Genomic DNA, 27,749 nt, shown 5'->3' with positions numbered 1-27,749 from the left:
GTAGCCGCACGTGCATCAACAAAGTAGTGCCAAGCGTGCGCCTGTGTCATAAGTAAAGGGCCGGCTGGCTTGACCGTTAAAGGGTGCTGTAAGCCCCAAAGTACACTCCAGTCCAAACCCCCCAAAAAAATATTTTCTGTGTTTGTGATTTGTGTGTGCAGTAGCCGCATGTGCATCAACAAAGTAGTGCCAAGCGTGCGCCTGTGTCATAAGTAAAGGGCCGGCTGGCTTGACCGTTAAAGGGTGCTGTAACCCCCAAAGTACACTCCAGTCCAAACCAAAAAAAAAATATTTTCTGTGTTTGTGAATTGTGTGCGCAGTAGCCGCACGTGCATCAACAAAGTAGTGCCAAGCGTGCGCCTGTGTCATAAGTAAAGGGCCGGCTGGCTTGACCGTTAAAGGGTGCTGTAACCCCCAAAGTACACTCCAGTCCAAACCAAATAAAAAAATATTTTCTGTGTTTGTGAATTGTGTGCACAGTAGCCGCACGTGCATCAACAAAGTAGTACCAAGCGTGCGCCTGTGTCATAAGTAAAGGGCCGGCTGGCTTGACCGTTAAAGGGTGCTGTAACCCCCAAAGTACAGTCCAGTCCAAACCAAAAAAAAAATATTTTCTGTGTTTGTGAATTGTGTGCGCAGTAGCCGCACGTGCATCAACAAAGTAGTACCAAGCGTGCGCCTGTGTCATAAGTAAAGGGCCGGCTGGCTTGACCGTTAAAGGGTGCTGTAACCCCCAAAGTACACTCCAGTCCAAACCAAATAAAAAAATATTTTCTGTGTTTGTGAATTGTGTGCGCAGTAGCCGCACGTGCATCAACAAAGTAGTGCCAAGCGTGCGCCTGTGTCATAAGTAAAGGGCCGGCTGGCTTGACCGTTAAAGGGTGCTGTAACCCCCAAAGTACACTCCAAACCAAATAAAAAAATATTTTCTGTGTTTGTGAATTGTGTGCACAGTAGCCGCACGTGCATCAACAAAGTAATGCCAAGCGTGCGCCTGTGTCATAAGTAAAGGGCCGGCTGGCTTGACCGTTAAAGGGTGCTGTAACCCCCAAAGTACACTCCAGTCCAAACCAAAAAAAAAAATATTTTCTGTGTTGTTGAATTGTGTGCACTGTGGCTGCACGTGCATCAACAAAGGAGCAGCGCCAAGCGTGTGCCTGTGTCCCATAAGTAAAGAGCCGGCTGGCTCATTTCTTAAAGGGTGGTGTAACCCACAAAGTGCACTACTCTCCAGCAAAAATAAAAAAATATTTTCTGTGTTTGTGTGCGCTTTAGTCGCACGTATATATATCAATATAACATAAATGGAGGACCAAACGTTCTCTGATAAAAATAAAATAGGGAAAGATCAAGAACCACTTCCTCCTAGTGCTGTTGCTGCTGCTGGGAGTTGTTCATCATCCCAGAGAGGAAGTAGGAACACCACCACTTTTACTAAACAATTGACCCTCCAACAGTCCCTAGCGATGAGGATGAAGTACGACAGCAGTCATCCTGAAGCAAAACGTATAACTGAGGCCTTGACTGCTATGTTGGTGTTAGACGTGGGTCCAGTATCCGCCATTAGTGCAGTGGGATTTAGACAATTGATGGAGGTAGTGTGTCCCCGGTTCCAAATCCCGTCTAGATTCCACCTGCATCCTCAAAGCAGCAGCGACAAGCGTGCTTCTGTCTGTTAAAGGGTGGTGTAACCCTCAAAGTGCGCTCCACAAACATTAAAAATATTCTTCTTTTTTTTCTGTCTTTGTGAAATGTGTGGGCTGTAGCCGCACCCACATCCTTAAAGCAGCAGCGACAAGCGTGCGTCTGTCTGTTAAAGGGTGGTGTAACCCTCAAAGTGCGCTCCACAAACAATAAAAATATTATTTTTTTTTCTGTCTTTGTGAATTGTGTGGGTTGTAGCCGCACTTGCATCCTCAAAGCAGCAGCGACAAGCGTGCGTCTGTCTGTTAAAGGGTGGTGTAACCCTCAAAGTATGCTATACAAACAATAAAAATATTCTTTTTTTTTCTGTCTTTGTCAATTGTGTGGGCTGTAGCCGCACTTGCATCCTCAAAGCAGCAGCGACAAGCGTGCGTTTGTCTGTTAAAGGGTGTTGTAACCCTCAAAGTGCTCCAAAAAATAAAAAATATTTTTTTTATGTGTTTGTGACTTGTGTGCGATGTAGCCACACATGCAGCAACACAGTAGCAGCGCCAAGCGTGCGCCTGTGTCATAAGTCAAGGGCCGGTTTGGACATCTGGTCCGGACTGAAGGACGTGCCAACAATTTCTGACAAGTCTACTGTCACTGCATATGATACTGTCCTCAAAGCAGCAGCGACAAGCGTGCGTCTGTCTGTTAAAGGGTGGTGTAACCCTCAAAGTGCGCTCCACAAACAATAAAAATATTCTTTTTTTTCTGTCTTTGTGAATTGTGTGGGCTGTAGCCGCACTTGCATCCTCAAAGCAGCAGCGACAAGCGTGCGTCTGTCTGTTAAAGGGTGGTGTAACCCTCAAAGTGCGCTCCACAAACAATAAAAAAAAAAATTATTTTTTTTCTGTCTTTGTGAAATGTGTGGGCTGTAGCCGCACCTGCATCCTTAAAGCAGCAGCGACAAGCACGCGTCTGTCTGTTAAAGGATTACATCGGTGACAGCATCCAAGTAGGCATGTCAGACAGTCCGTACCTGTACTGGCAGGAAAAAGAAGCAATTTGGAGGTCCCTGTACAAACTGGCTCTATTTTACCTGAGTTGCCCCCCCTCCAGTGTGTACTCCGAAAGAGTGATTAGTGCAGCCGGGAACCTTGTCAGCAAAAGGCGTAGGAGGTTGCTTCCACAAAATGTGGAGAAGATGATGTTCATTAAATGAATTATCAACTCTTCCAGGGAGACCAGCCTCCAGAACGTACAGAGGGACCTGTGGTTGTGGATTCCAGCGGGGACGAATTAATACTCTGTGAGGATGAGGATGTACACAACACTGAAGAGGGTGAGGAATCGGAGGATGAGGACAACATCTTGCCTCCGTAGAGCCAGTTTGTGCAGGGACAGATTAATTGCCAGCTTGTTTTGTGGGGGCCCAAACGAACCAATCATTTCAGCCACAGTCGTGTGGCAGACCCAGGCGCTGAAATGTTTGGTTTGTTAAAGTGTGCATGTCCTGTTTATACAACATAAGGGTGGGTGGGAGGACAATTCCATCTTGCACCTCTTTTTTTTCTTTGAATTATGTACTGTTTGGGGCCTAGTTTTTCAAACTGCCATCCTGTCTGCCACTGCAGTGTCACTCCTAGATGGACCACGTGTTTGTGCCGCCCACTCGTATCTCTTAGCATAGTCATCCAGCTACCTCGGTGCAACCTTTTGGATATAAAAACACTATTGTGAGGTGTGAGGTGTTCAGAATAGACTGGAAATGAGTGGAAATTAAGGTTATTGAGGTTAATAATAGCATAGGAGCAGAAAACCCCACAAATTCTGTGATTTTAGCTGTTTTTATGCTTTTTAAAAAAAAAATACAGATCCAAAACACAAAACCCAGAACCCAAAACACGGAAGGGTGGTTTTGGCAAAACCAATCCAGATCCAAAACACGAAGAAAAATCCAGATCCAAAACCAAAACACAAAACACGAAAAGTGGCCGGTACACACCCCTAATTTATATAAGTTATAAGTTACAAACACATATACCCCTTGCTAGGCCTCTTGAGGTTTGAAATGAGATTGTCTTAATACAGTTGCTGTTTTTCCATAGAATGGTCAAATGACCTTATGGGGTCAAAGAAGACATAAATATTGAGGCCTAGCTCCTACCTGCCACTGCTTTTAGTAGAAGTATAATGAGCCATTCATAGCTTCTATGTTCTTATCAGTAGATAGCCACCTTCCATTCTAAGATGTGTAGAGATGCTAAACATTATGGGTAATTAGCAGTGATGTCCAGACTCTACACACAAAGGAGCTTTGAAACAGTTCATCTCCATACATACTAGGATACGTCATTAATGTATGTCTTTGTCTGGTAATATCTTAGTCCTTACAGAGCATGTGCAAGAGAGATAAGTTTGGTCAATGCTATGCTGGACCAATGAGTGCTTGATACCTAGCACTGTATGTAACTGATATGGGCTTAATATCCGGAAAGCCAACACCCCAGACTAGGGTATATAAACCAGAGGTACACAAAGGACCCATTAGCTCATGGTAGACCTGAGTCTGCAGTAAGGTGCTGCCAATGTATATTGAATTATCTGGGTGTTGTGAAACGATGGGCTCCCCAGAGAGAAGATAAGATGAAGTACATCTTATGCTGAAGATGATGATTTACCGGTGTCATCTGAATACATAGACAAAAGTTGAGTATACAGTATACTTTGTATGTTGTTTGTTTATTGTTTGTTTGTTACTTGTAAATAAAGTGTGTTCATTTGTACTCACTCATATTGGTCACATGTGTGTGCTATTTCATTTCGATCAGAATGAACCCCACCGTTATGCACTCGGCATAGTGTACAACTCTGAATAAGGCCCAATACTATTTACAGCACACATGTCTATACCGCTATTTATTAATTAGTGTGTACGGGCTGCTGTATTTTTTTCTTATTCAAAGTGTTTTTATTTTCTAAGTGTCATTACATTTAAAGCATTATTAAGAGTTATACAGGAGGAAAACAGTCAGCAAATCTCTGCTACTGTAAAACTACTTTGAAGAAACTGCGCTTTGGCCTCCCTCCAATTCAAACACATGCTTTCTCCATATCCTGGACACTACTTACTAAACCCATTGCTAGGAAATTGCTAGGCAATAACACTTGCTTACTGCACTTCTAATTGGTTTAAGTCTTTACATCCCCTACAGTTCCTGCACTTCATTCTGGACCACGGGGACCTAACCGTGAGTAACCACCTGCCACTGTTCTCAATGTTGCTGTAGGCCGGGGCCCTATTCCCTGCTCTCCGCACACCATTGGATGACTCACTCACAGTCCCTGCACCTCGATTTCTGGGATGCTGAGGCATATTCCCCAAATCTTGTACAATCCCTGTAATCCAGGACGTAGAGCATCCCTAACCCAACCCTCACCCTGACCCTAATACCCTAACAATAATAACTTAACAACCATAACCCAACCCCAATGCTCACCCTAATTATAAAGCCCAACCCTAATCATACATGCCTACCCTCCCGGTTTTCGCGGGAGGCTCCCGATTTTTCGGGTAACCCCCTGCATTCCCGGAAGGGTAGACATTTCTCCCGCATTCTGCCCACTTCCTAGTGAAGTGGGCAGAATTAGGAGAATACCCACGGCAATCGCGGGTCTCCGTGAAGGGGGCGGGGTTTAAGCTGTGATTCTGCATGAATCACAGCATTTGGCCCCGCCCCCTATGTAAATTGTGCCCAATCGCGGCAATTTTACTGCGAGGGGGCGGGGCTTAATGACGCGAATCGTCAAGCCCCGCCCCCGTCGGCCCCCTGCTGCATCTCTTACCCGGGCTTCTCCCGGGAAGAGAATGTTAAAGGTAGGCAACCCTGACCCTAATACCCTAACCCCAATGCCAAACCCTAAATCTAGGGTAGACACACCAGGAAGGGTAAAACAAATGATTGATGATCTAGGTAGACTAGAGGAATGGTTAAAAGTGTGGCTACTGCAGTCTAATGCCAAAAAACTTAAAATCATGTACTTAGGTTTTAAAAACCCAAAGGCTAAATATAGTATAAACGGCACGATAATGGAAACTACTGAGGAGGAAAGGGATATAGGAGTCACTATTTCAGGTGACTTGGCAGATAAGCAATGTAACAAAGCTATGAGAAAGGCAAAATAGAATGTTTAGCTGCATAGGGAGAAGAATCAGTAGCAGAAAGAAAGAAGTAATAATGCCCCTGTATTGGCACAGCCTTATCTAGAATACTGTGTTCAGTTCTGGAGGCCATATCTACAGAAGGATATAAATACATTAGAGAATAGAGACTGTACAAAGAACGGCAACTAAAATGGTGCATGGCCTACATCACAAAACTTACCCGGAAAGGCTAAAAGATCTTAAAATGTACACAGTAGTTTGGAGCAGAGAAGGGAAAGGGGAAGGCATGATTATTATTATTATTATTATTACCATCATTTATTTCTATGGCGCCACAAGGGTTCCGCGGCGCCTTACAATGTACAGAAACAATGAGCACACAAGATAACAGTTATTAACAGTACAGACAATGCAGGACAAGTACATGATTTATAAACAATGCTGAAAATACTTAGATAAGCAGCAGAGTGTCAGTAACCAAATTTTAGGTGCCATTGTAAATGAAAGTAAAAGTCAGGCAAGAAGAAGCACGTGAGGGAAGAGGGCCCTGCTCGCGAGAGCTTACATTCTAAGGGGAGAGTCAGACAAACAGGGGTGACACAGATGGGCTAGATAGTGAGGAAGAAGCATAGAGTCGTGGGTTAGGCATGATAGAAACTTTCAAATATATCAAGGGTTTGAAAAAGGTAAAGGAGGGAAACATTCTCCAAAGGAGGAGGAGAATTTGAACACAAGGACATGGATTGAGACTGGCGGGAAGTAAGGGCCTAATTCAGACCCGCTCGCGAGTGCTGAGCGCTCGCAAGCGGGTCGATGTTGGGCCAGTGCGCATGCGCGAGACCCGGATAGTGACGGGCAAGCCGTCGCTCCGGGTCTCGCTACAAAGGGGGCATGCTGTCGATGGTGAGTGACAGCACGCCCCCTTTGGTGGAGGGCGTGGCTGCCCAGAAGGAGGCGTTGGGAACGCCTACCGTCTGGGGCCGGCCCCACTGACATCACAATTGATGTCAGTGGGAGTGCTCTCGGCTCTGTTAGAGCCGAAAGCACTCCAGGGCTTGACGTTTGGGAACCTCTGGTATAGACATAAGACTATACATACAAAGAACTAAGGATTAAAAAGGGTTTGAGGTTACCCTAAGGTTAAAAAAGGGGCAGACTAGATGGGCTAAATGGCTAACCCTAATACCCCAACCCTAACCCTGATATTCTAAAAGGGCAGACTAGATGGACCAAGTGGTTGTTATCTACCATCAAGGTCTATGTTTCTATGGGGTCTATTTATTAACATTATTTTTACTAAAATAAAGTGAAAAGGGGAGTTTTCACACCCATGTCACATTCTTTTAGTATCACATAAATTTACTAAAGGGGAATTGGAGTAGAATTTGTAAAATTCTCCTCCAAACCCTAATTATCACATATTTTAGTAAGTAGATTGCATTTCCCATAATTGTAATGGGAAATGTGATCTGGCCAGATATACTAAATATAAAATGTGAAAAAATACCGGGGGAAGCCCTGTGATAATAACGCCACCTGGAGATGGCGTTATCCAGGGTTTCCACCGGTTCCCCGACTCCTGCTCTGCTCTACCAGGCAGAGCAGAGCCGGGCCCCAGTGAACAGCTGTGTGGTCTAAACAGACCACAAGCTGATCACTGCCAAAAAATAAATAAAGAAAAAAAAAAACTTACCTGAACCAGGGAACGGAGATCGGTGCTCCAGTGTTGTCCTCTGCATACAGCAGCTGGCCGGGGTCACAGTGCAGGAGCCAGGAGACCAGAGCACCAGAGGACATCACTGGAGCAGCGGGGGTTGGGGTTTTGCGGGGGGTGGTTGCGGTATCCGGCGGCACATGCACAGACACATTCTCACTGTATTTTTTCCTAAAAATACAGGGATAAGTGTGCGAACGGGATTCGCAAGCTCTGTCCCTGCAAGGGATTTTTGATAAATTCCTGTGATATTTCCTAAATTCGCAATGTGAATTTAGTCAGAAATATCACACTAGTAAATAGGGCCCTATGTAACTATACTGATTCTAGTTGAGGCCGATTATTTTGAAAATACTATCGTAGCTGGAAAACTTTGGAGTACCCAAAATTATTGGCGCTGCTATCGACAAGAAAGTAACGCCGATGTGCAGGGCAAAGTATGAACGGTCAGTGGCACTGACCGTTCCGACAGCTGCAGCTATTGATATCGACAGCTGCAACTGTCGTTGCCCTATCACCACAGCAGTGACAGCTATGTCCCTGCTGCGGTGGTTGCCGGATCCGGGGACTGCACGTGACATCTTGCGATGCTTGCGAAATCCTGCACATGCCCATAGGAGCTGATCATGAAGGGAGACACAGAGCATCAGCACTAGGCTGATGCTCTGCGTGCTCAGACAGGGATCGCCGGGGGGGGGGAAGGGAGATGAGATATTCATCTCATCAGTAGTGCTTCCTCGGTAAATAGGCAAAACAGGAAGAGTTATAGTGTAATGATGTGTGCCGCTATAGTACATCCTCCCCATTGTTCGTAAGGGTAACAATAAAAGCAGATATAGAGCTGGGTACAGACTAGAAGATACTGCCCAATGATGGAAACAACTAGACCAATTCTGACTGACCAAAACGATCCCGAAAACGGCCAATATGCACAGTACACACTAGGCAATAATTGTTTAGTTCCATACTGCATTTTCTGAAGGATACCAAAAGGACCTGAATGACATACCGTGTGCAGCACTCACTTTTAACACCCATACTACAGGTAGGTGTGTTCCACAGATATGTCAGGCTTCTCATTTTATTCTGAACTACTCTAAGAAATAAACTATTAAATGAATCTAAACACTTTCAAATATTGACTTCATTATGTTGAAGTACATACATAAGATTTATGTTGAATTTCTGCTTTAATTCACAAATGCAATGCAGCTTAATAAAACTGTGTGCTTTCCTCTAATATGCTTTTATTTAATTGCTTCCCACCCATTCGTCATTGGAGATTTTCTCCAGCTAAAGAACTTCTTTGTTTCCATGGAAACACAATCCCACCCTAGAACTGTGCATGTACAGTATGTCTCTGCCTCCTCAAAACCAACTCCGACGCTGTTTGTACGTCAACTTTTATTTGTAACCAAGGTAAAATTCGGCCAAGATTCTACAGTAATTGGAGGGAGTTTATGGAACAGGTGTTTTTTTTAAAGAGATTGTTCATGCATGCATCACAATAATAAAACTAGTCTTATTCCTTTTCTGTATTTCCTAAACTTGAAATGCTCATGATAGATAATTTGCTTAATCTGGCAAGCAAATCGGCCTTATCATCTCTACAGAAACCAATTAGACGCACATTTTAGAGTTTTCCTAGCTAAATCGGAGTACATTGATTGCACCATGACATTTTAATACACAATATGTAAGGTCCCATTCATTATACATAAATTGGATGTATGAAGCACAAATTTTCCTGCATTCGTTTGACAAGAGCCTCACATCACTACACTGTGCTGCTGAGAAACTAGCTCTTGTAAACTCTCACGGGATGAATTAATCTGGAATGAATAGAGAAACTTATACTGTATTTGTATTTCAAGGACTTTTGGGCTTGTCCTATAGATTTCTTTTTTCATTGCAAAACCACAAAAAGATGAATAGAATGGTGTGAAGTTATAGTACTGTGTTTTTACACATGAAGCATGTGAAAACCGGTGAACTAAAGGTTACCAGTTGTTTGGTCGACAATAAAAAAACGGTCGACATTCAGAAGGTTGACACATTTTAGTGTCAACATGTTAAATGACAACCTTTTGATGGTGTCGACTGTTTAACCCTGTCGACCTAAATAAATCCATGTCTACAGGACAAAGGTCTACATGTCAATCTTTTCCCTGTCGATACACAGAACCAGTCGACCTGCTGAATGTCGATCTTTATACTGTCAACCTTTTATACCACACCCGAACTAAATTAGCCCCTTTTACAGCTGACAGCATCACTCCCGGTAACCTTTTATTGGTCAATTTAATACATTTTGTTTAAGCAGCAATATAAATGTATTATAACCAGTGGCGGATTTTACCTAGGGCCAGCGGTACTGCAGCCCTCCCAGTAAAATCCTCCACTTCAGTGAGCTGCACTGGCTACACTGTGACTGGAGATGGCTTCCCATTGGAATCTATTGCGCAGGCACCGGGACCCGGCAGGCCATGGCCCAACCAGAAGCAGCGGCAGCCCCCCTCAGGTAAGAGGACAAGAGCCGCTGCTGATTATAACTGTATATGAACAGTGTAATAAATCATACATGGAAATGATCAAGGGTCTATTGAGAGAAGAGGAGGAGCTTCTGGGTCATACTTGCCTACTTTTAATTTTTCTTCCTGGGAGAAGCCTGGGGAGAGGAAGCAGGTGGGCGGCGATGGGGGGCAGGGCCTGATGTTTAGCATCATTAAGCCCCAAATGACGCTATTTCTTTAGAATTGCATCATTGAGCCTCGCCCCCTACTCAAGGACCCCTGATCTCTGTGAAAATTCCAGCGACTTCCGGGAGATGTATGTGGGTGAGTGTGGCCAGTGCCATGTCCCATATCAGTTCCAATGTCTTTCTAAATATGTAAAATTAGAATGGCCTTTGTGAGGAAAATAGAAATACAATCTTAATAACTATGATTTATTCCTGACCATGTATCCAGCTGGTCATCATCATGCTGTCATGATGATGGGCCTATGTGGAGGCCTGGGGCTATGGTCCTGCTCGCCCCATTTTTAATCTGACCCTAGGAGTGGGGAGGTAAAGACTCCAAGCCTCAAGGGCTTAATGCAAGTTGGTAAATGTTTCAGTAAAAAATGTTGTGCAACTTCCTTAAAGACATAGTACATATCCCTGAGTTTTATTAGGGAGGACCAAATTAGAGGAACTTGCTGTTTCTTCCCTTGTGAGAGACTAAAGCTACGCATTCTCTTGCCCAACATCAAGCCTACAAAAAGGAATAAAATGTATGTATTCACTAAGAACATAATGCCTCAACTGCCTCACTATTAAATGTTCTACGCCTCTGATGACTGGCAATAAGCTCTTTTAAAGCTGCAACACTACCAAGGAAAGTAATTCACTAAGTTGCCATTACCCCTAGTCCTAAAGGTCTGCTTCATATAGACATTTCTCCTATTGTACTTACTTTTCCCTTACAGGAAGGAGTAGGAGATTGCGGCTTGTGATTTGCCCTCCTACATCCCCTCTCACTCTGCCACCATTTAAAGATGTTGATCAATATTATATTACGTATACGTCAGAGTAACAGCCTCCAGGCCTTGATATAGGCAGTTTTAAAAACCACCAAAAGTAAGTCTTGGAAAATTCCTAAATATTTATGTATTATGGACCCCTGAGTAAACTCCGGATACTTTATATTGCTCTTCACAATTACCCTATTGAGCTTACATGGAATGTTCCACATTTGACCTATACTATGTTCTGCATTTGGCCTATATGACACACTTATCTATTTTACTCCATACTTCATGTGTCGTGGACTGTGATTTATCAAGATATCTAGAGTTTATACAGCGCCCCCTAAAAGAGAATCACCCTCATGGGGGTAAAGAGGACTTTATACATTTGGTGGTCAGCAGCCTCACACATCTGGCGGTAAGTGGAATTTACCATCTGTCTGACTTTTTCATCATTACAGTATATTTACAATTGGAGGTCTGTTTTGTTCCTGGTGCGTATTTCACCAAACACTTTACGGTAATTATCCTATTAAGTAGTAAAAGCTTTTTGTGCTACCATGGAGTTGTTTTGCTCTCAACTTGAAAAATCAGCTCATTTGGGACAACTATATTATGCACATTTATTGCTTTTGGTCTATTTCCTACCGGGATCAGTATAGAGGTGTCTCTTGTGGTATATTCATCAGGTATTTGTTATAAGTATGATGTGTTACTAATCACTATTTTTAGATGTTTATAATATAAAATATTTTTATTATCCTCATGGGTGTTGACATGGGGGGGGTCAAGCCAGCCCCCCCAAACATTAGAAAGGCGCGGTGGCCGCAGACAACCAGTGGCTGTGCTTTATAGCAATGGGGCTGTACAGCCTATTGCTACAAAGCACAGTCCCTAACTGTCGGCAGCCATCACTCAAGTTCCTGCTCTCATCAACAGGTAAGAGAGAGGGAGGGAGGGAGGGAGGGAGGGAGAGAGGGAGGGAGGGAGGGAGGGAGGGAGGGAGGAAGCAGGGGCATTGGAACGATTTTATGTTGCCTTCCCCCCCGAACATAAAATGAATCCGACACACCTGATTATACTTTTAGCCAGGTACACACTATAAGATTATCTGTCCAATCTGGCTGGTTGCAAGAAAGCCATGGTAATGTATGGGAGCAAAACCATTTGCTCCAAACCATTGGAAAACAGACAAAAAAGGTTGTTCAGACAAATTGGTAAATCAGTTTAATTTAACCAGTTTGTTCAAACTAATATTTTTGTCTGTTTTCCAGCATTTGGGAGACAATGGCGGATTGTCATTTGTTTCCATACATTACCAGGTTTTCATTCCAACCAGCCTGATTGGACTGATAATCTTATAATATGTACCTAGCTACAGTCAGGTGCATAAATATTGGGACATTGACAGAATTTTCATATTTTGGCCTCTATTCACCACCACAATGGCTTTGAAATGAAACAAACAAGATGTGCTTTAACTGCAGACTTTCAGATTTAATTTGAGGGTAATTACATCCAAATCAGGTGAACGGTGTAGTAATTACAACGGTTTCTATATGTGCCTCCCACTTTTTTTTCCCACTATGCCCCTTACCTTGCCACTGGACTCTCCACTAACTGATGGCAGCATACTACTTCATGACCGCAACACAGCTGGGAACCAACTCCCAGCAGCATAGCGGACATGATTTCTCTGTCCTGCTGCAGTTGTTATCTTGTGCTGACAAGTGCTACGCTCCCGGCTGTCTGACCCAGCATCCGGGTCTACCCAGAATGCAGCGCGTCAGCAGATCCCCCTTCCCCTAGTGCACAGCACCTTTCCATCCATTCCCACCCACACCCATCCCCTCCACAATGTGCATTACCCAGAGTACCCCCTTCCCCCAGTACACAGCAGCTCTCCTTTCACCCCCACAGCACCCAGCGGACCCCTTTTCCCCAGCAGCAATCGACCAGCCCTCAATCCCTCCCCCATACCATGCAGAGCCCCTACCTAAGGGAGGTTGCCGCCACGACCAGGCTTGTATCTGCGGACTGATGCTGATAACTGGCTGCCATTACAGCTCAGTTACCCTGAGTGAGAGATGGCGAGAGTGACGGAAAGAGGGAGGGAGGAGAGAGGAGGGGACAGAGGGACATGGAGTGAGTTAGAGGGTGAGAGAGAGGGAGGAATGGGAGAAAGGGAGGAAGCGACAGTGAGGGAGAGAGGAGGAGGGAAGGAGACAGAGAGGGAGGAGAGGACAGAGGAGGAGAGGGAGAGGAAGGGGCAGGCAGAGAGGGAGGGACAGAACAGTACCTGTTGCAGCAGCTTTCTGATGGGGGTGGGCACTTCCGCTATTAGGCCCCACCCCCTACCCATACACCCGCGAATCGCGGTATTATGACAGCAAGGGGGCAGGGCTTCTATAGTCTGTCGGGTCCACCAATCTACTGTATCAGTGAGACAAGTGTGATTAGTGATGTCTTGTAAGCCACCCGGAAGAGGACAGAGTGGCCAGGTTCCGGCCAATATTTGAGGCAGTGTGGGGGCCCCGGACCACCCCGCCTATAATCCGGCCCTGAGTCCAGTCAGAGCACACTTGTGCTCCCTGGCTGTCAGTCCAGCCAGAGCACTCCTCCTATCAGTGCGACTCCTCTCTCCAGACTCTCTGTCCCATTTAATCTCCGCCCCCGCCTGACGTCGCACGTGACGTCACACGCACGACTCGGGAGCGCAGAGTGTGGAAGCCTACGTGGCTTGGACTGTCACCGACAGCTGTGATCCACGGGTGTTGGGGGTTAGGTTCCGCGCCAGAGTAAGGCTGCGCCACGCCCTCTAAACTTTTAGGCATCTGGAGCTTGCGCTCCCCTGGAGCCGCCCTCCCTACGCCCCTGATAGTAGCAGTAGTAGTAGCAGCAGCAGCAGCGTGTGTGGCTGTGTGTGTGTGTGTCCGTGTGTTTGTGTGTGTGTGTGTGTTTTGCTGTATCATGTGCTTGCTCCTGGTGCCATGGCTTCTTTAGACTGTAACCTCCATGAGAAGGGCCCTCCTCCCTCCTGTCTCATTACCTACTTCTCTTGCACACCAGCTACATTCTACACCTCCTCCTTGGGCTCTCTGTCTAAACTGCACTCCTACAGCCTAGACCCATTATCTGCCCCCATACTAATAACTACAGGTTTCAGCTTAAGCTGAATATTTCCCCTTGCATCAGTGCTGTGTTGAGATTTGTAGTGCTAATTGTTACTTGTCCACTGTATTGTACTGTACTGTTTTACCCTGTGCTGTCTTACTGTTTTGTCGTCTGTACAGCGCTGCGGACTACATGTGGCGCCCTATGAATAAGGTTTAATAATAATAATGATGTCATGCTAAGCCTTTGGTCTTTACAGCCAATATACCATTAGTAGCTGTTTCACAAATAGTTTCAAATCCATTGACATTGAACAAATTACATGGCTGGGGATCTGACATACACAGAATAAGTGCTGGACATAGGGCCTGATTCAGAGCCGGATGCAATTAGGGGTGGCTATTCAAATGAACCGTTCGCTCTTTGCGGTCTGTTCACGCCTCTAGGTCTGAACGAGCGAACAAAACTTGCGGCCGTTTTTTGGAAAAATACGCCCCCTGGCCGCTCGCATCCTACGTCATGTCCGCTATTTATTAGATTAATCGAGTACATCGACCAGCATATGAACTGCTCGCTATTCTTGTAGTTGGTTTTTGCTACTACAATCTTGCGAGCAGTTCTGGCTATAAAATAACCCAGTGACGTGGTCAATGACGCTCCTGTATTAATTATGCACACCCCTAAAACGCCCATTTTGACCTTTAAGCACGCCTGCGTTCGGATCTCCACTCCCCGTTTTCAAGCACCTTCCCCTGTTATCACCCACATACGCCTCTTTCTGTCACTCAAATTATCAGGCATTCGCTATTTTGCGAGCACATGAATTTCAACCGCACTGACTGGTTCGCGCATGCGTATAACGATCCGTACGCATGCGCAGTTGGGCAAACATCGCTCGGAGCGAACGAGCGGCCGCTTACGAGCGGCTCTGAATCAGGCCCAAAGCACATACTGAATATAAACCTCCAATTTGACACTGACCATTGAAACAAGATGCTGGATCATGTGAAATAAACTAGCAAAGTCTGCTTACCACTTGTTCAGATTCCAATAGCTCTGTTTTGACTCTGGCTGCCGGCATCCCGTCCAGCATTAACATTCTGCTTTCAAAGTTTCTGTTCTACAAGAGAAAAATATGGTCCAAGTCAGTTATACAAATAAAGCAACAGAAAAAATCCTGGCGCCAAACAGCCAGAAAATATTCCAATAGCAGGTCTATATTATGGATGCTGCCGCACACCTATGAGAGAATATGCCTAATCTCTCAACATTTAAGAAGCACAAAAAATATATATTTGTGGATATATTGTATCAGCTGGCTAAATTGTTCCAGAGGACATCGAGTTACACACACTATCCATTTGTAGTTTGTAACTTAATTTCTCCAAGCTGGTGAGTATAGAGATACAGTATCAGATATTTGCTATTTTAATACATTTGTATTATTTGAGATATCAGTTTATGTACAGATTTGTCCTCATACATCTAGCCTCCATGAGCGTTAAACAGCCATTCTAGTTGCGCCATGCTGTGGGGTGACTCTGTAGTGTCTTTTGTGTGACTTTTTACCTTCAAATGCGTCTTATTCGCCCAGCGATGGGAACAGGTAGCGAGAGCAGCTTCTGCTAATTAAAATGATAATGAGCATGCCTATATTCTGTGAGCGACTGCGGGTGTATCTGCATTTCGCATGCAGATACACCCGCAGTCGCACACAGAACATAGGCATGCTGCATATCATTTTAATCAGCAGAAGCTGCTCTCGCTACTTATTCACATATCTGTGCGAATAAGACGCAGGGCCGGCTAGAGGCATATTCAACCAGTAGAGGGCGCAACCCTCCCGACTATCCCGATTTCAGCGGGACAGTCACGTTTTTCGGGCACTGCCCCGCTGTTTCACCCACGGGCCAAAGTGTCTCATCGGTGGTCGGGAGGTTGGGCACCCATACCGCCGCAGCTGTGCGGTGGTGCCGGCCCCAGATGCGCGCGGCATCCATTCAGTTCAGGGAGAGGGCTGGGGGCAGCCCAGCTACTGACAGAGTGCTGGGCTTGCCCCCAGCCTGACGTTAAATGGGAGGCGTGCCATACGGGCACGCCCCCAAATAGCGTAATTTAGGGCATGGCCTATAGTAATTAGGGCACATCCCCTTTTCGCCCGCACACAGCGTCATACCTCCCAACATGACCCTCTCCAGGAGGGACACAATGCTCTGGTCCTGGACTTCCCTGGTAATTTATGATTGGTGGAGGCTGCAGAGGTGGGACTGCAGTACAGCCCAAAATTCAAATAGGGGAGTCACAACAACTGCCAGTGAGTCCCAGCCAGTGATGTTTGCCAGCGTGTGCAATGACAGTTGGTGTGTCTCCCCTATTTGAATTTTGGACTGTGCTGCAGCCCCACCTCTTACCAGGGAAGTCCAGGACCAGAACATTGTGTCCCTCCTGGAGAGGGTCATGTTGGGAGGTATGCAGCGTGCATGTTGCAGAGGCGTTGGATTCCATGGCTGCACTGGGACTCAACAGCATCTCTGTTTACCATTCAGATGGCCGAGGCACATCGATCAGATGACCAGGTCACAGAGGAGCTCACTGAGTCACCGATCATCTGAACAAAGGTAAGTGTTTTTTTTTCTGTCTGTGATCAGCCTGCGGTCTATCAGACACGAAGGCTGATCACTGAAACCTACTGGAGCTCTGCTTTCCCTTGGGTAGGCTGAGTTAGAGTAGGTGAGGTGGGGAAAACTCTGCTTAGAGCCATCTCCAGGTGGCGTTGTTATCACAGGGCTCCCTTCTGGTATTTTTGAACAATTTATTTTGGTACATTTGAAGCAGATCATTTCCCATTACAAATATGGGACAAACGATCTGCTTACTAAAAGAATACGATGATTAGGGCTTGGAGTAGAATTTTGCAAATTCTACTCCAATTGCCCTTTAGTACATTTAGGTGATACTAAAATTATGTGAAATGGGTATGAAAACATCCGTTTTCTCCTTATTTTAGTAAAAAAAAAAAAAAAGAAGATTGATAAATAGGACCCCAAGAGTGAGGGAGCATATTTTGATCTAGTTGTACTTGGCTACAGGGCCATTGCTTTAGTTTCTGTTCTATAATGTCATTATCTCCTCTCAAAGTCCTCCTGTACATTATATTCATGTATAATAATACCCTAAATGCAATACCTTAGCGGTGTGGTATATTATCTTTTGTAGGTTGCACATTATCATAGTGTGGCGTGTTATCATTATGGACAAACCAAAATGAACAAGAAGCATGCAAAGGGAGGTAGTGAAAACCACTAAATTTACTTTCAATCACTGCAGATGAATATCTTAAAACCCAATCTAAGCTAAGCATTTCCTTGTCATAGACACAATTAGATAAACATCATTTTAGGTAAACAAAGCTTATTGGGCAAGAAATGTTGTATAGAATAAATATTATTAAACATATTATGTAAGAACTGTTTCAGTATAATTCACTTTATGGTTCTTACATGAATTACAGACACCCTCTCACATGCTCATTGGAGTCTGTGCAGAGTTTTGCAAACTCCGTGGTTTTAAGGAAACCCATGCCTGAGTTCAAATGCTTAAATCAAATTGACTAAAGTACTAATTAAATCACCTGTGCTCAAGCATGGATATCCTTAAAATCTGGACCGTAATGACGGAGTTTGGGAACCTAGTTAGTGCATGCTGTACAGGTGGATGTGAAGTACTGTACACTGCCAGAAGTCCGTGGAAACTTCTATCTAGAATCAGTGCTTCATCTGCAAAGGGAGACAGCTTTTTTCATAGTACATATTAAATGATTGACTTACTGGATTTTCCTGAACTAAGATCTCTGACTACATAGTTTTACTATACTGTTGTTAAAATGTTCATCTTAGCATAATTACTAGTAAATACCATTTTACACACCACTAACCATCGTCATAAATATATAGAGATTAAAATACAAAAAATGTGAACATGGTATAATAATATCCCTTTCACATCTCAATGCCGGGTTGCACCCGGGATATTGTTCATGCGTCTATCCCAGGCGCAACCTGGCTGAGACCCCTTTCAGAATGGCGGCCCGACCCGGCCAATGACATCACCACCAGCAAGTGCCGAGTGAACTGGAGTGAACTGCTGCGAATTGCGGGACCGCAAGGAAGGGGTGGAGCTAAATTACATGTCTACGCATCATTTAGCCCCCCCTTCATACGGAGCTGCAATTCCCGCCAATTAACTTCCCATCCTGCCCACTTCACTAGGAAATGGGGGGATGCGGGAGATCCGGACACTATGCCGGGGTGTGCGGGGGGCTACCCGAAGATTTCTGATCCTCCTGCAATGTCCAAAAGAGTAGGTAAGTATGCCTTGGAGTCTGGGAGGATTGTATGAAATTCGATTGTTGCCGCATCATTATGAAAGAGTAGGTAAGTGTGACCTCCTGTGAGCTCTCCAAAGTAAAACAACTGTATGTTAAATGCACTTGTTTTAAATAAATATCAAGCACCACTGGATATCTGACCTAAGGGAGTTTGTGTTGTGCATGTCATATACATTCTAAACAGTTGGGGGTCTATTTACTAAGCCTTGGATGGAGATAAAGTGAACAGAGATAAAGTCCCAGCCAATCAGCTCCTAACTGCCACGTCACAGGCTGTGTTTGAAAAATGAGTTAGGAGCTGACTGGTTGGGACTTTATCTCTGTTCAGCTTATCTCCATCTAAGGGCCGTATTCCAGAAGCCGCGATAATTTTGTAGCCGTCAGCGTAATGTACTTTTTGACGACTTTGCGTGTTTTGAAGGCGAAAACTTTTAGTGCGCGGCCCCGCTTTTCGCCCTATTAAATTCCAGAAGGACACGAAAACGGGACCCGGCGAAACGCAAACAGGCGGAAAGTGCTGTCAGATTTAGGGAAATCAGCCTGACACCCGCCAAAATATGCACTAACATTGGGGATCAATCTAGATGCCCCTGAATAGCCCTGTTGAAGGTATTTGGGGTACTTAAATGCTCTCAATAGCTGCTAATTAGCGTCTTCGCACAAGTGGTGAAGAATAGCATTTAGCAGGTTTTTTTGGAGAAAATAACTAGTCCCAGCAAATTTGGGGTACATGAAAATGGGTGCTAGCATGGTTAAAAATTGCAAAAGTGAAGTTTTAAAAAACGCACCTTCAGCAAGCACCTGCAATCAAAAAAACACCTCCCCATACTTGCAGAACCCTAAAAGCTTATTTCACTAGTTTTTAAGTTTGTACCCGACCTGATTTTTTTTTTCGCCCCTTTTTCAAAGTCTTTTTTGGGGTGTTCTTTTTTTTAGGATTTTTTTTGACAGTTATGTTTTGGGGGGCTGTCCCAAGGATGCTGAGTGGTTTACCAACGTTTGCACCCCAAAACTGCAATTCTGCACTTTTTTTCACCACCTATTCTATTCATAGGCAAATCGTTTTTGCCTATTACATTGCATTGCGTTTTCGCGTCCGTAAAAACCATTTGGATTGAATACGGAGATACTTTTACGCCTGGTGAAATGATGTCATCAGCAAAACTTTTTTGCCGAAAATGGCTTTTCGCGTCTAATTGAATACGCCCTAAGTCTTAGTAAACAGACCTCTTAGACACAGTGAGAAAATAAAAATAAAATAAGTAAAAATAAGGAGAAATCAAGAGCACTACAAGTAATTTGAGCAATTGCTTTGAAGCTGATTGTATGCATTTGTTATTCTGAATGGTAGGGACCCTAGTGTTTCCAACTGTTCGGGAAGCCTTCAGATAGTGTGGAAATCACAAGATCTGTCCGGAGTTGGAAAACTGGGGAATCAGAGACAAGCAGTGTCTCTGATTCCCCAGTGAACCGACTCCATCTGCCCTTTAGCCCGTCACCTCTGATTTGTCCTTCCGGTTTTCTAGAAGGCTCATCAGAGGCAGGGTAGGCTACAGGGACTTCTTAATAATATTAGGCACACTGAACAGCTTCTCCAGGCCCTACGATTCTAGGGGCTTTCAAGCAGGGGCAGGCTGGGTCTGGGGAATCTACATGAAGTATGCAGCCACTCACTCCATGATTAGGGCAGCCAGCAGAGAGGCAGGCAGAGAAAGATGCTCCCCAGTCGCTCTGTTTGTGAATTAGCAGCCAAGCAGCATTCTCTACCTACCTCCCAACCTGCATCCACAGAGCCAGGTAAAGCATACCTCCCAACTGTCCCGCATCCAGCAGGACAGTCCCGTTTTTCTGGGACTGTCCCGCTGCCCCACCCGCGGACCACAGTGTCCCGTGGTGGGGGGGGGGAAGTTGGGGTGAGCAAGGACAGCTGCTCTGCATAGCAGAGCAGCGGGTATGCAGGAAGAGAAAAGATGCTGCCTGGGGGCTGCCCAGCATCTCGGAGAGTGCTGAGCACGCCACCAAAGTGACAAAAAAAACGGGGGAAGCCATGAGGCTCCGCCCAGTTTGCCATAGACTCCCCTCCCTTTTCCATAAGCCACGCCGCTTTTTTGGATGCAAAGGTATGGTGTTAAGGGAAGGGGGAGGTGGGGCATGTTTTTTACATTTAAACATTGATTTTGTTGAAAGTACCATTAAATCTATAGGTTTATATGATTTACCGCTTACATTTTTATTTCCGTGAATGGGTGGGCAGGGGTCCTAGGACAGGTTAATATACATGTTTTAAGTAATTTAGTTTTTCCCAAACAGTCTGCTACATGCTCAGAATAATGCATATCCTTACTCTATAAGCAAACAGATGATATTCAGAGTGTTATGAGGTCAGAACAGTGAAAGCCAGTGTGTGAGATGGAGACTGCCACAAAAATGGAACCTAATCAGTGTTATTTTATGCACAGTGGTTGTGGCCTATTTCTAGGCGTATCAACTTTACAGCAGTTCTTGTGACTTGTCTAGTAATTTTAATAGCCATTAGTTTGGAGCAGAGAAAGGCTGCACATTCAGTCTTGCTTTTCATGTGGCAGGTTCTTAAGTTAACGGCAAGTAAAAGTGTAAGGATCACTTGTAGATCATTAATGGGTGACATGATTTAGAAACAGTTATCACCTAGAAGAACAGCAAATTGGTGGAATACTATCTGTAAGTCTCCATAAAAAATGTATTTCTCTATTCCAGTCTGTCACAGGTGAAGCAGTAATTGTTAGACCTATTCACCTGATGAAACTGTTAATCACCATAAAAACACTGGTTGCATTATCCTAGACAGGGTCGGCGCTAGGCTTCCCTACGCCCAGCGCTGTCCTGTGCTGCACTGCCACGCCCCCTCCCCCTAATCGTTTACCCAATAATGCCAGCGGGAGGGTGGGGGCAGGGTTCTCCACTGGAGCCAGCTGTGCAATGGTGAGTTCAGGTAGGGCTGCGCTCCGGGCGATGGCCCTGTTAGCCCGTGCCTAGAACTGCCACTGATCCTAGACTTTAAATCAAGTGAGTCTCACCTTCTAATTCACAAGTGCAGGGGTACTTAACCCTAATCCCCAAGTATCACCAAAAGGTCATGGTTTATGAATTTTTTTGTAATTATTCCATCCAGGGCCGTAACTAGCTACGGCTCTGTGAGTTGCACCATCGCGTCCCAAGCATTATTAGTGGAATCTCAGTATTATAGGAGTCCCCTTAGTACTGCTAGTCAGCATCTGTACTGCTCAAAATAGGGAAACTGGATGTTAGTAGAAGAGCTTAAATTAGGAAAAGTATTATTGTTCCTTCTATTAGAAGCAGTTACTGTAGCTTCAGGCTACATAGCACAGTGGCTTCCACATTCACTTGGGCTGTGGCACACAGGTAATAAGTAGAAACCTATAAGTGGTGCTCCAGGATTTACTGTACATAAGCAAAAATATTTAACACCCTCATTCATAAAACATTGAAAAATACAAGTTAAGAGTAACAAAGATATATCAGATAACACTACAAAGCAAAACAATCCTGCACATTTGTCCTCAATACTGCATTTTAATAAACACACTACGTTAATGTGAGAAGTTTATATGTTCTCCCCATGCTCCAGTTTTCTCACATAATGCAAAAACATACTGGTACTGTAGGTTGTCTTCTGACTAAGGGCTCCATATATTAATGAACCTTAATACCAGCGGCATATTTCGTTTAGTATTGCAGTGATACAAACGCATATGCCACTGGTATACATCATTACTGACCCAGCAACATCCTCCTCGTCATCGGCGTTCTCTGCTCAGCTGCTGGCAGCCTATAGCTGCCAGCGACTGACTACTCTGTCATGCCCATGCGCGGCAGTCAGTCTGCTGATGTGCCTGAGTGATTAACCCGGCAGGGACCCAGGAGTGCCTGGAAGGCTTCACTGTCCCCAATGCCAGCAATGGGGACCGCACCACCCTCGCTATCTAAAGATGGCAAAAGCGATACAGTGACAAACAGCGGTAAGTCTTAGATGACTGCTGTTTGTTAAATACAGAAAGGATGACATAACCCCCTGGGGCCCTAAGGGCTCTATTTATCATTGGTGCATACAGAATGCAGTTTCTCTGTAATTTATTAATCCAGTGGTTATATTTACTAAAGTGTGGCTTTTTAAAAGTGGAGATGTTGCCCATAGCAACATCTCCATAAAACCCCAGGTTTGCACCTGGTGAAATATTGCTTCTCTTCTCCCTATCACTTACTGTCTAATGATGTGTCAAGGAGGACTAGTAACAGGTTTACTGGGGGCATATTCACATATAGATTTCATCCAGAGGAATCCAGCTCTCCAGCTTTGCAGGTCCCTTATTGCTGGGTACAGGTAACGCAATCTAATGGTTTAGTACAGTTACATACTGTTTTCTTGTGTGCTCATTTGCTTATGTACTTTTTGTAAGGCGCTATGAAACCCTTGTGGCGCCATATAAATAAAGGATAATAATAATAGTGTAACTATATATGGTGGGAGTAGTAGTGATAACCCCTCTTTTTCACAGTTTCATAAATAGAGCTCTAAGACCAATGAGGCAAGTAAGTTTCATAAATAGAGCTCTAAGACCAATGAGGCAAGTAGGGAGTCTGATGTGACTGATTAAACATTCTCTGATGGTGAAGTACTATGGAAAATGCTGGTGCTATATAAATCATACCTGCCAAATGGTCCGCGGTCAGCACATATATTCCCATTTGTTGGAGGTATTTCCCCTGCTGCATGCCGCGTAGGCAGCTGCATCCATTGCATGCGACAATTAATTAGGCTAAGCACTCCTACCACAACTGTAGTAACGAACCCCTAGGGGCCAAGTCACAATTTCCTATTGTGTGAGGTATGCATAAATAATATTGATAACGTTCCAAAATATATACGAAACTTTTCCCAATATGCCTAACTTACAGCTCTTTCAAAAGCATTTGGCGATTTACAAAGTAAAAGAGTAAGAGAGAATCACTGTTTGTTTAGTGGTTTGGAAGCTGGTTCCATATTTACTAAACAGCATATTGGTTCTGGACATTGCCCTTTTTATTTGTGATTTAAGTAGAGCATTGAGGTTTTACTGCAAGATCATGGGCACACTGCAATAAAACATCCCTACGGCTGACTAGTCTGAAGACAAAGAAGTATGAGCAAATGCAGCTATATGTCCCAAAGGGGGCCAAGGCTAGAGAGCACACAGTTAATCCTACCTTGTGCTGAAAGGATGGAGAAACAAAAGAATACACAAAGAACAATTCAGAAAAGACAGGTTTAGTGAACTGTTAGAATATGATTAGCGGTTAATGTGATTTTTAGTACTTTGTAGCCATTTGCTAAACACAAAGCTTAACTGGATTCTACTGCGGAACCAATTACTTTTGAAACGTAGTATGTAGCGTTACTTAACTTTTGGTCTAATTTGCAAACTACAGGGGATTTAGGGTTTTTCATATTTAGGGCGGGTTGTACAAGTGCAGCCACACCTCTGATAACTGCAGTTTTTGGAGGTATACCAATACGTGTGGTTACTCATTGGTGATAAAATGGTCTGCTGTGAGATATCCACTGTGGACCACTAGCATTGCAAGCCCTATAAAAGTCTATGGGGCTGCGATGTGCCGGTATGCAACAAGCTCTGGAAAGCAAAACTTTCCAGAGCTTGTGCCTAACAGGCAATGCCACCTATAGAAACCTATTGGCTTCTATATGCATTTAGCCGACGGAGAAGAATCCGAAGGCTTCCTCTACATCCCCCTGACAATTGCACATGCACAACCCCCCCCCCTTATCTAGGGGGGGATAGTGGGTAACACCGCTGCTGTTAAGTTCATGCAGGGAGAGAGAGGACTGACTGGTGCTGCAGCCCAGAACACACACTGCTGTTACGCTGCATGTTAGGCTAGGGAGAGAGGCTGGTGCAGCAGCAGTCAGTTATCTCTCTGCATTATATGTGGGAGGGTGGAGCAATTGCGCCCCCACCCCTGGACACCTGCTCCCCGGTTGGCCATGCTCTGTACCTGGGCCCGGCAGAGCTGTCGGCAGCCCTGCCCTTACCTATCAATGGCAGAAGCCTGTGTCTACCCAACTGGGCTATGATGAGTCCAGGGAGGCTGCTGCTGCTGCTGATCATCAACAACAGTCCTCTGTCTGTGCGGAAGGGGGAGGGGGGCGATTACACTGATTGCCCCACATCCTTGATTTACCCCTGGCTGTGGGACACACGGCATTTACCTTTTTTTTTAAGGAGGCGTGGTTACGCCTATTTACATTAGGCCACATCCCCTGAAATTACCCGGGCCCAGCACAGCTCTCTACAGCCCTGGTGCCAAGAGGTCAAAGAAATATGCCGGCAGGAAGAAAGACTGTTCCACTTAACAGAGGTACATGTCCGGCTCGCAATGGTACAACATATGAGCTGCGACCTGTAGCGGAAGGTCTCTAATGAACGGCGTAGCTGTAGCTCACGGCCCTGGCTCCAGACAGTGGAGGTAGGCACCAGCGGGGTCACTGGTCCCAAATATTAAACGAGGGACCATAAATTGGACCTCAATGTCCTGTCCATCCGCTCGGCTGTTAGGCATACTTACCTACTCTCCTGGAAGTTTCGGGTAGCCCCCCACACCCCCAGAAGAGGATGGGGAGATAATTGCCAGGAATCACGGCTCTGTATGGTGCAGGACTAAATGACATGAAAACTTTTGCTTCTTCAGCTAATTCATTCCCAAACTCAGCAATCAATCTTTATGTTATCAGGATTCTCCCATACAAATTGTTAGTTCTTACTCACTCTTGTACACTTAACACTTATTCTTATCTGGGACAGGATGCATTTCGGATGCGATGCAACCCACCACTCTTCGGATGCATGCTGGCGTTAATTACACCTGTATGCATGAACAAAAACCGCAAAGGACAACTCTCTCGGTAAGAGCTGTCCTTTGCGAGTGCGGGACTTCCGGGTCTATAAGCAGAAAGACACATGCGCCGTGCGGGCGGGGGGTTGCTAAGAGGGATCCCTCTCTCCGTTACCCGCCGCATCCAAGCCCTGGAATACATCACATTCCGAGTCTTGGTGCATATGAGAAATACCACAGCTGCAACACTAAGGGCGGAATGCATGACGATTACCACAAAGGAACGCTCTCTCGGTAAGACCGGCCCTTTGCGATGGAGGGACTTCCAGTCTATGACCCAGAAGACCCTCCGGCGTCCTTCTGTGCTTGTGCCAATCAGCTACCAACTGTCAACTGTTAGAAAAATGACAGTTGGGAGCTGATTGGCTGGAGCACCATTTATCATACACAGTGACATTTATCACTCGTTTTGGTGATAAAACTCGTTAGTAAATGAGGGTCTGTGCTACTACAGCTGCCAGAACTGCATTTGCTCCTAAAGTACAAACTTGGTCCTGACATCACTGGAGTTTTCAAGACAATGGGAGCATGAGGGTATTATCACACTGTACTAGAACACTGTATCACAGATGGGTTAGCATTCACAATCTGTCTCCAAAAGGGTTAAGGCTAGAAAGGGACAATCTCTGGTTGTCAGGTCAGTTTTTAGTTGTCATGACAACCATTATTTGTCCAACTCTGTAGATAGATAGCATGAGGCTAACACTAAGGGGTGAATTTACTAAATGTCGATTTTGTGTTTCAGGAGCTAAATCGCACATTTACTAAAAGACAGGTTTTTTTAAATTGATCTTTAGATGTTAGTAAATGTGCGATTTAGCCTCTGTAACAAAACATCAATTTAGATCGATTTAAAATCAATCAAAATCGATTTAAATCAAACTTTAGTAAATTCACCCCCATGTCTCCAGGAATATAATGTGTAAGCCCAGTTCAATCTTTGGGCCTGATTCAGCAAGGGTTGCTAATGTGATCGCGGAAGCAAGCGCGTACGCAGTTCTGCTGTAAAATTATGCAAATGACTGCGATCGCAATGCCGCCGCAGCACAACATAAAGACGCCCACTTCCCTTTACTCACATAATACCTTGTAAGTCTGTGAATACATCGGTACCATCGAGTACCATCGGAGCCTCACACACAATTAAGGCAGATCAGACTTCACTCACAAACTACTAAACTTCCTGTTGGTATCTAGAGTTCAGGCTGCATATGCCGTCGCAGGGGCTTAATTATGCACGCCCATGTAACGCCGTTGAAACATACAGGGGCGTCTGTGTTTCGATGAAGAACCCTCCCCCCCGACACCACCCCCAAACGGAACTTCCTGTCAATCGCGCTGGGATGGGTCTGTGTAGCTGTAATCGCAGTCCGATCGCAGTGGCTGTTCGCACATGCGCAGAACACATCAATCGACCGGGAGCATGCGTTTTTGCACTTGTGATCCATGCTGAAATCAGGCCCTTTGTCTTTGCTCACAGTTTTGTATTTATCTCAATGTTGTGTTTAACTTGTTTCTTACTGTTTATCCATTCAATGACAGTTGGGAAAGAAGCTTGGTATTCAATGGAATAGCTGCATGATCTTTACAAATCCCAGTATGGGGACTACTCAGAGATTTGGGTAATGTAAAACAAATGACATATAGTCAGAGTGGAATGGAAAAGGAGCGACCATGTCAATACATCTTGAGGAATTCAATACTTCCCTGCACACATTGTTATCTTCCCCAGACCAGACATCTATCTTTCAATACGCTATAATGCTGTGGCTAACCACACATTTCCCAAAGCAAATCAATTATGCATCAATCTTTATTTATATATATTTCTACTGACTCCATATGTGGCATATTGCCTGGCAAAAAAAAGAAAAACAATTGGTTTTATGGACAACATCTCCCAAGTGACTGTGTTTTTATGTGTCTTATTTTCTGCACACTAGATAACCTTCCAGGAATATAAAATAGACCAGAAATACTCTCTTTCAGGACATACTGCTATTCAATTATGAACGCACATTAGTCCTTAGATTCACATATGATACAATCATTAAGTTCCAGTATCAGTTACCTTATAGGATCAGAGCCCCGCTGTTATTGCAGTGTTCTCTTTTATCTTGTTTAGTCATTTACGGTATAGTCACTTACAATGCAATTGCTCTAGGATCTACATCTCAGTTGTGTCTGCACTGGTGGTCATGAATATATGTATAAACGTTATAACAGAACGGTGGATTATATTACCAATACATATTCATTAAACTAATACGTTCCATTTCCAGACC

At 44.7% G+C, this 27,749-nt stretch overlaps 1 protein-coding gene across 1 annotated transcript in view; it reads right to left on the bottom strand.

Moving 5' to 3' along the window:
• KLF12 (KLF transcription factor 12) overlaps positions 1-27,749 on the bottom strand; it is a 271,098-nt gene that overhangs the window by 122,529 nt on the left and 120,820 nt on the right. Inside the window, exon 2 of the mRNA XM_088457310.1 lies at positions 15,163-15,249. Coding sequence (XP_088313436.1) covers positions 15,163-15,228 — 66 coding nt within the window. The 5' untranslated portion in view covers positions 15,229-15,249. The remainder of the gene's footprint in view (positions 1-15,162; positions 15,250-27,749) is intronic.

Source organism: Taudactylus pleione, unplaced genomic scaffold (assembly GCF_031769625.1).
Source record: "Taudactylus pleione unplaced genomic scaffold, aTauple2 ptg000041l, whole genome shotgun sequence".
NCBI lineage: Eukaryota > Metazoa > Chordata > Amphibia > Anura > Myobatrachidae > Taudactylus > Taudactylus pleione.
The sequence above is the reverse complement of the archived record's forward strand: the minus strand, read 5'-3'. Positions and strand labels throughout refer to the sequence as shown.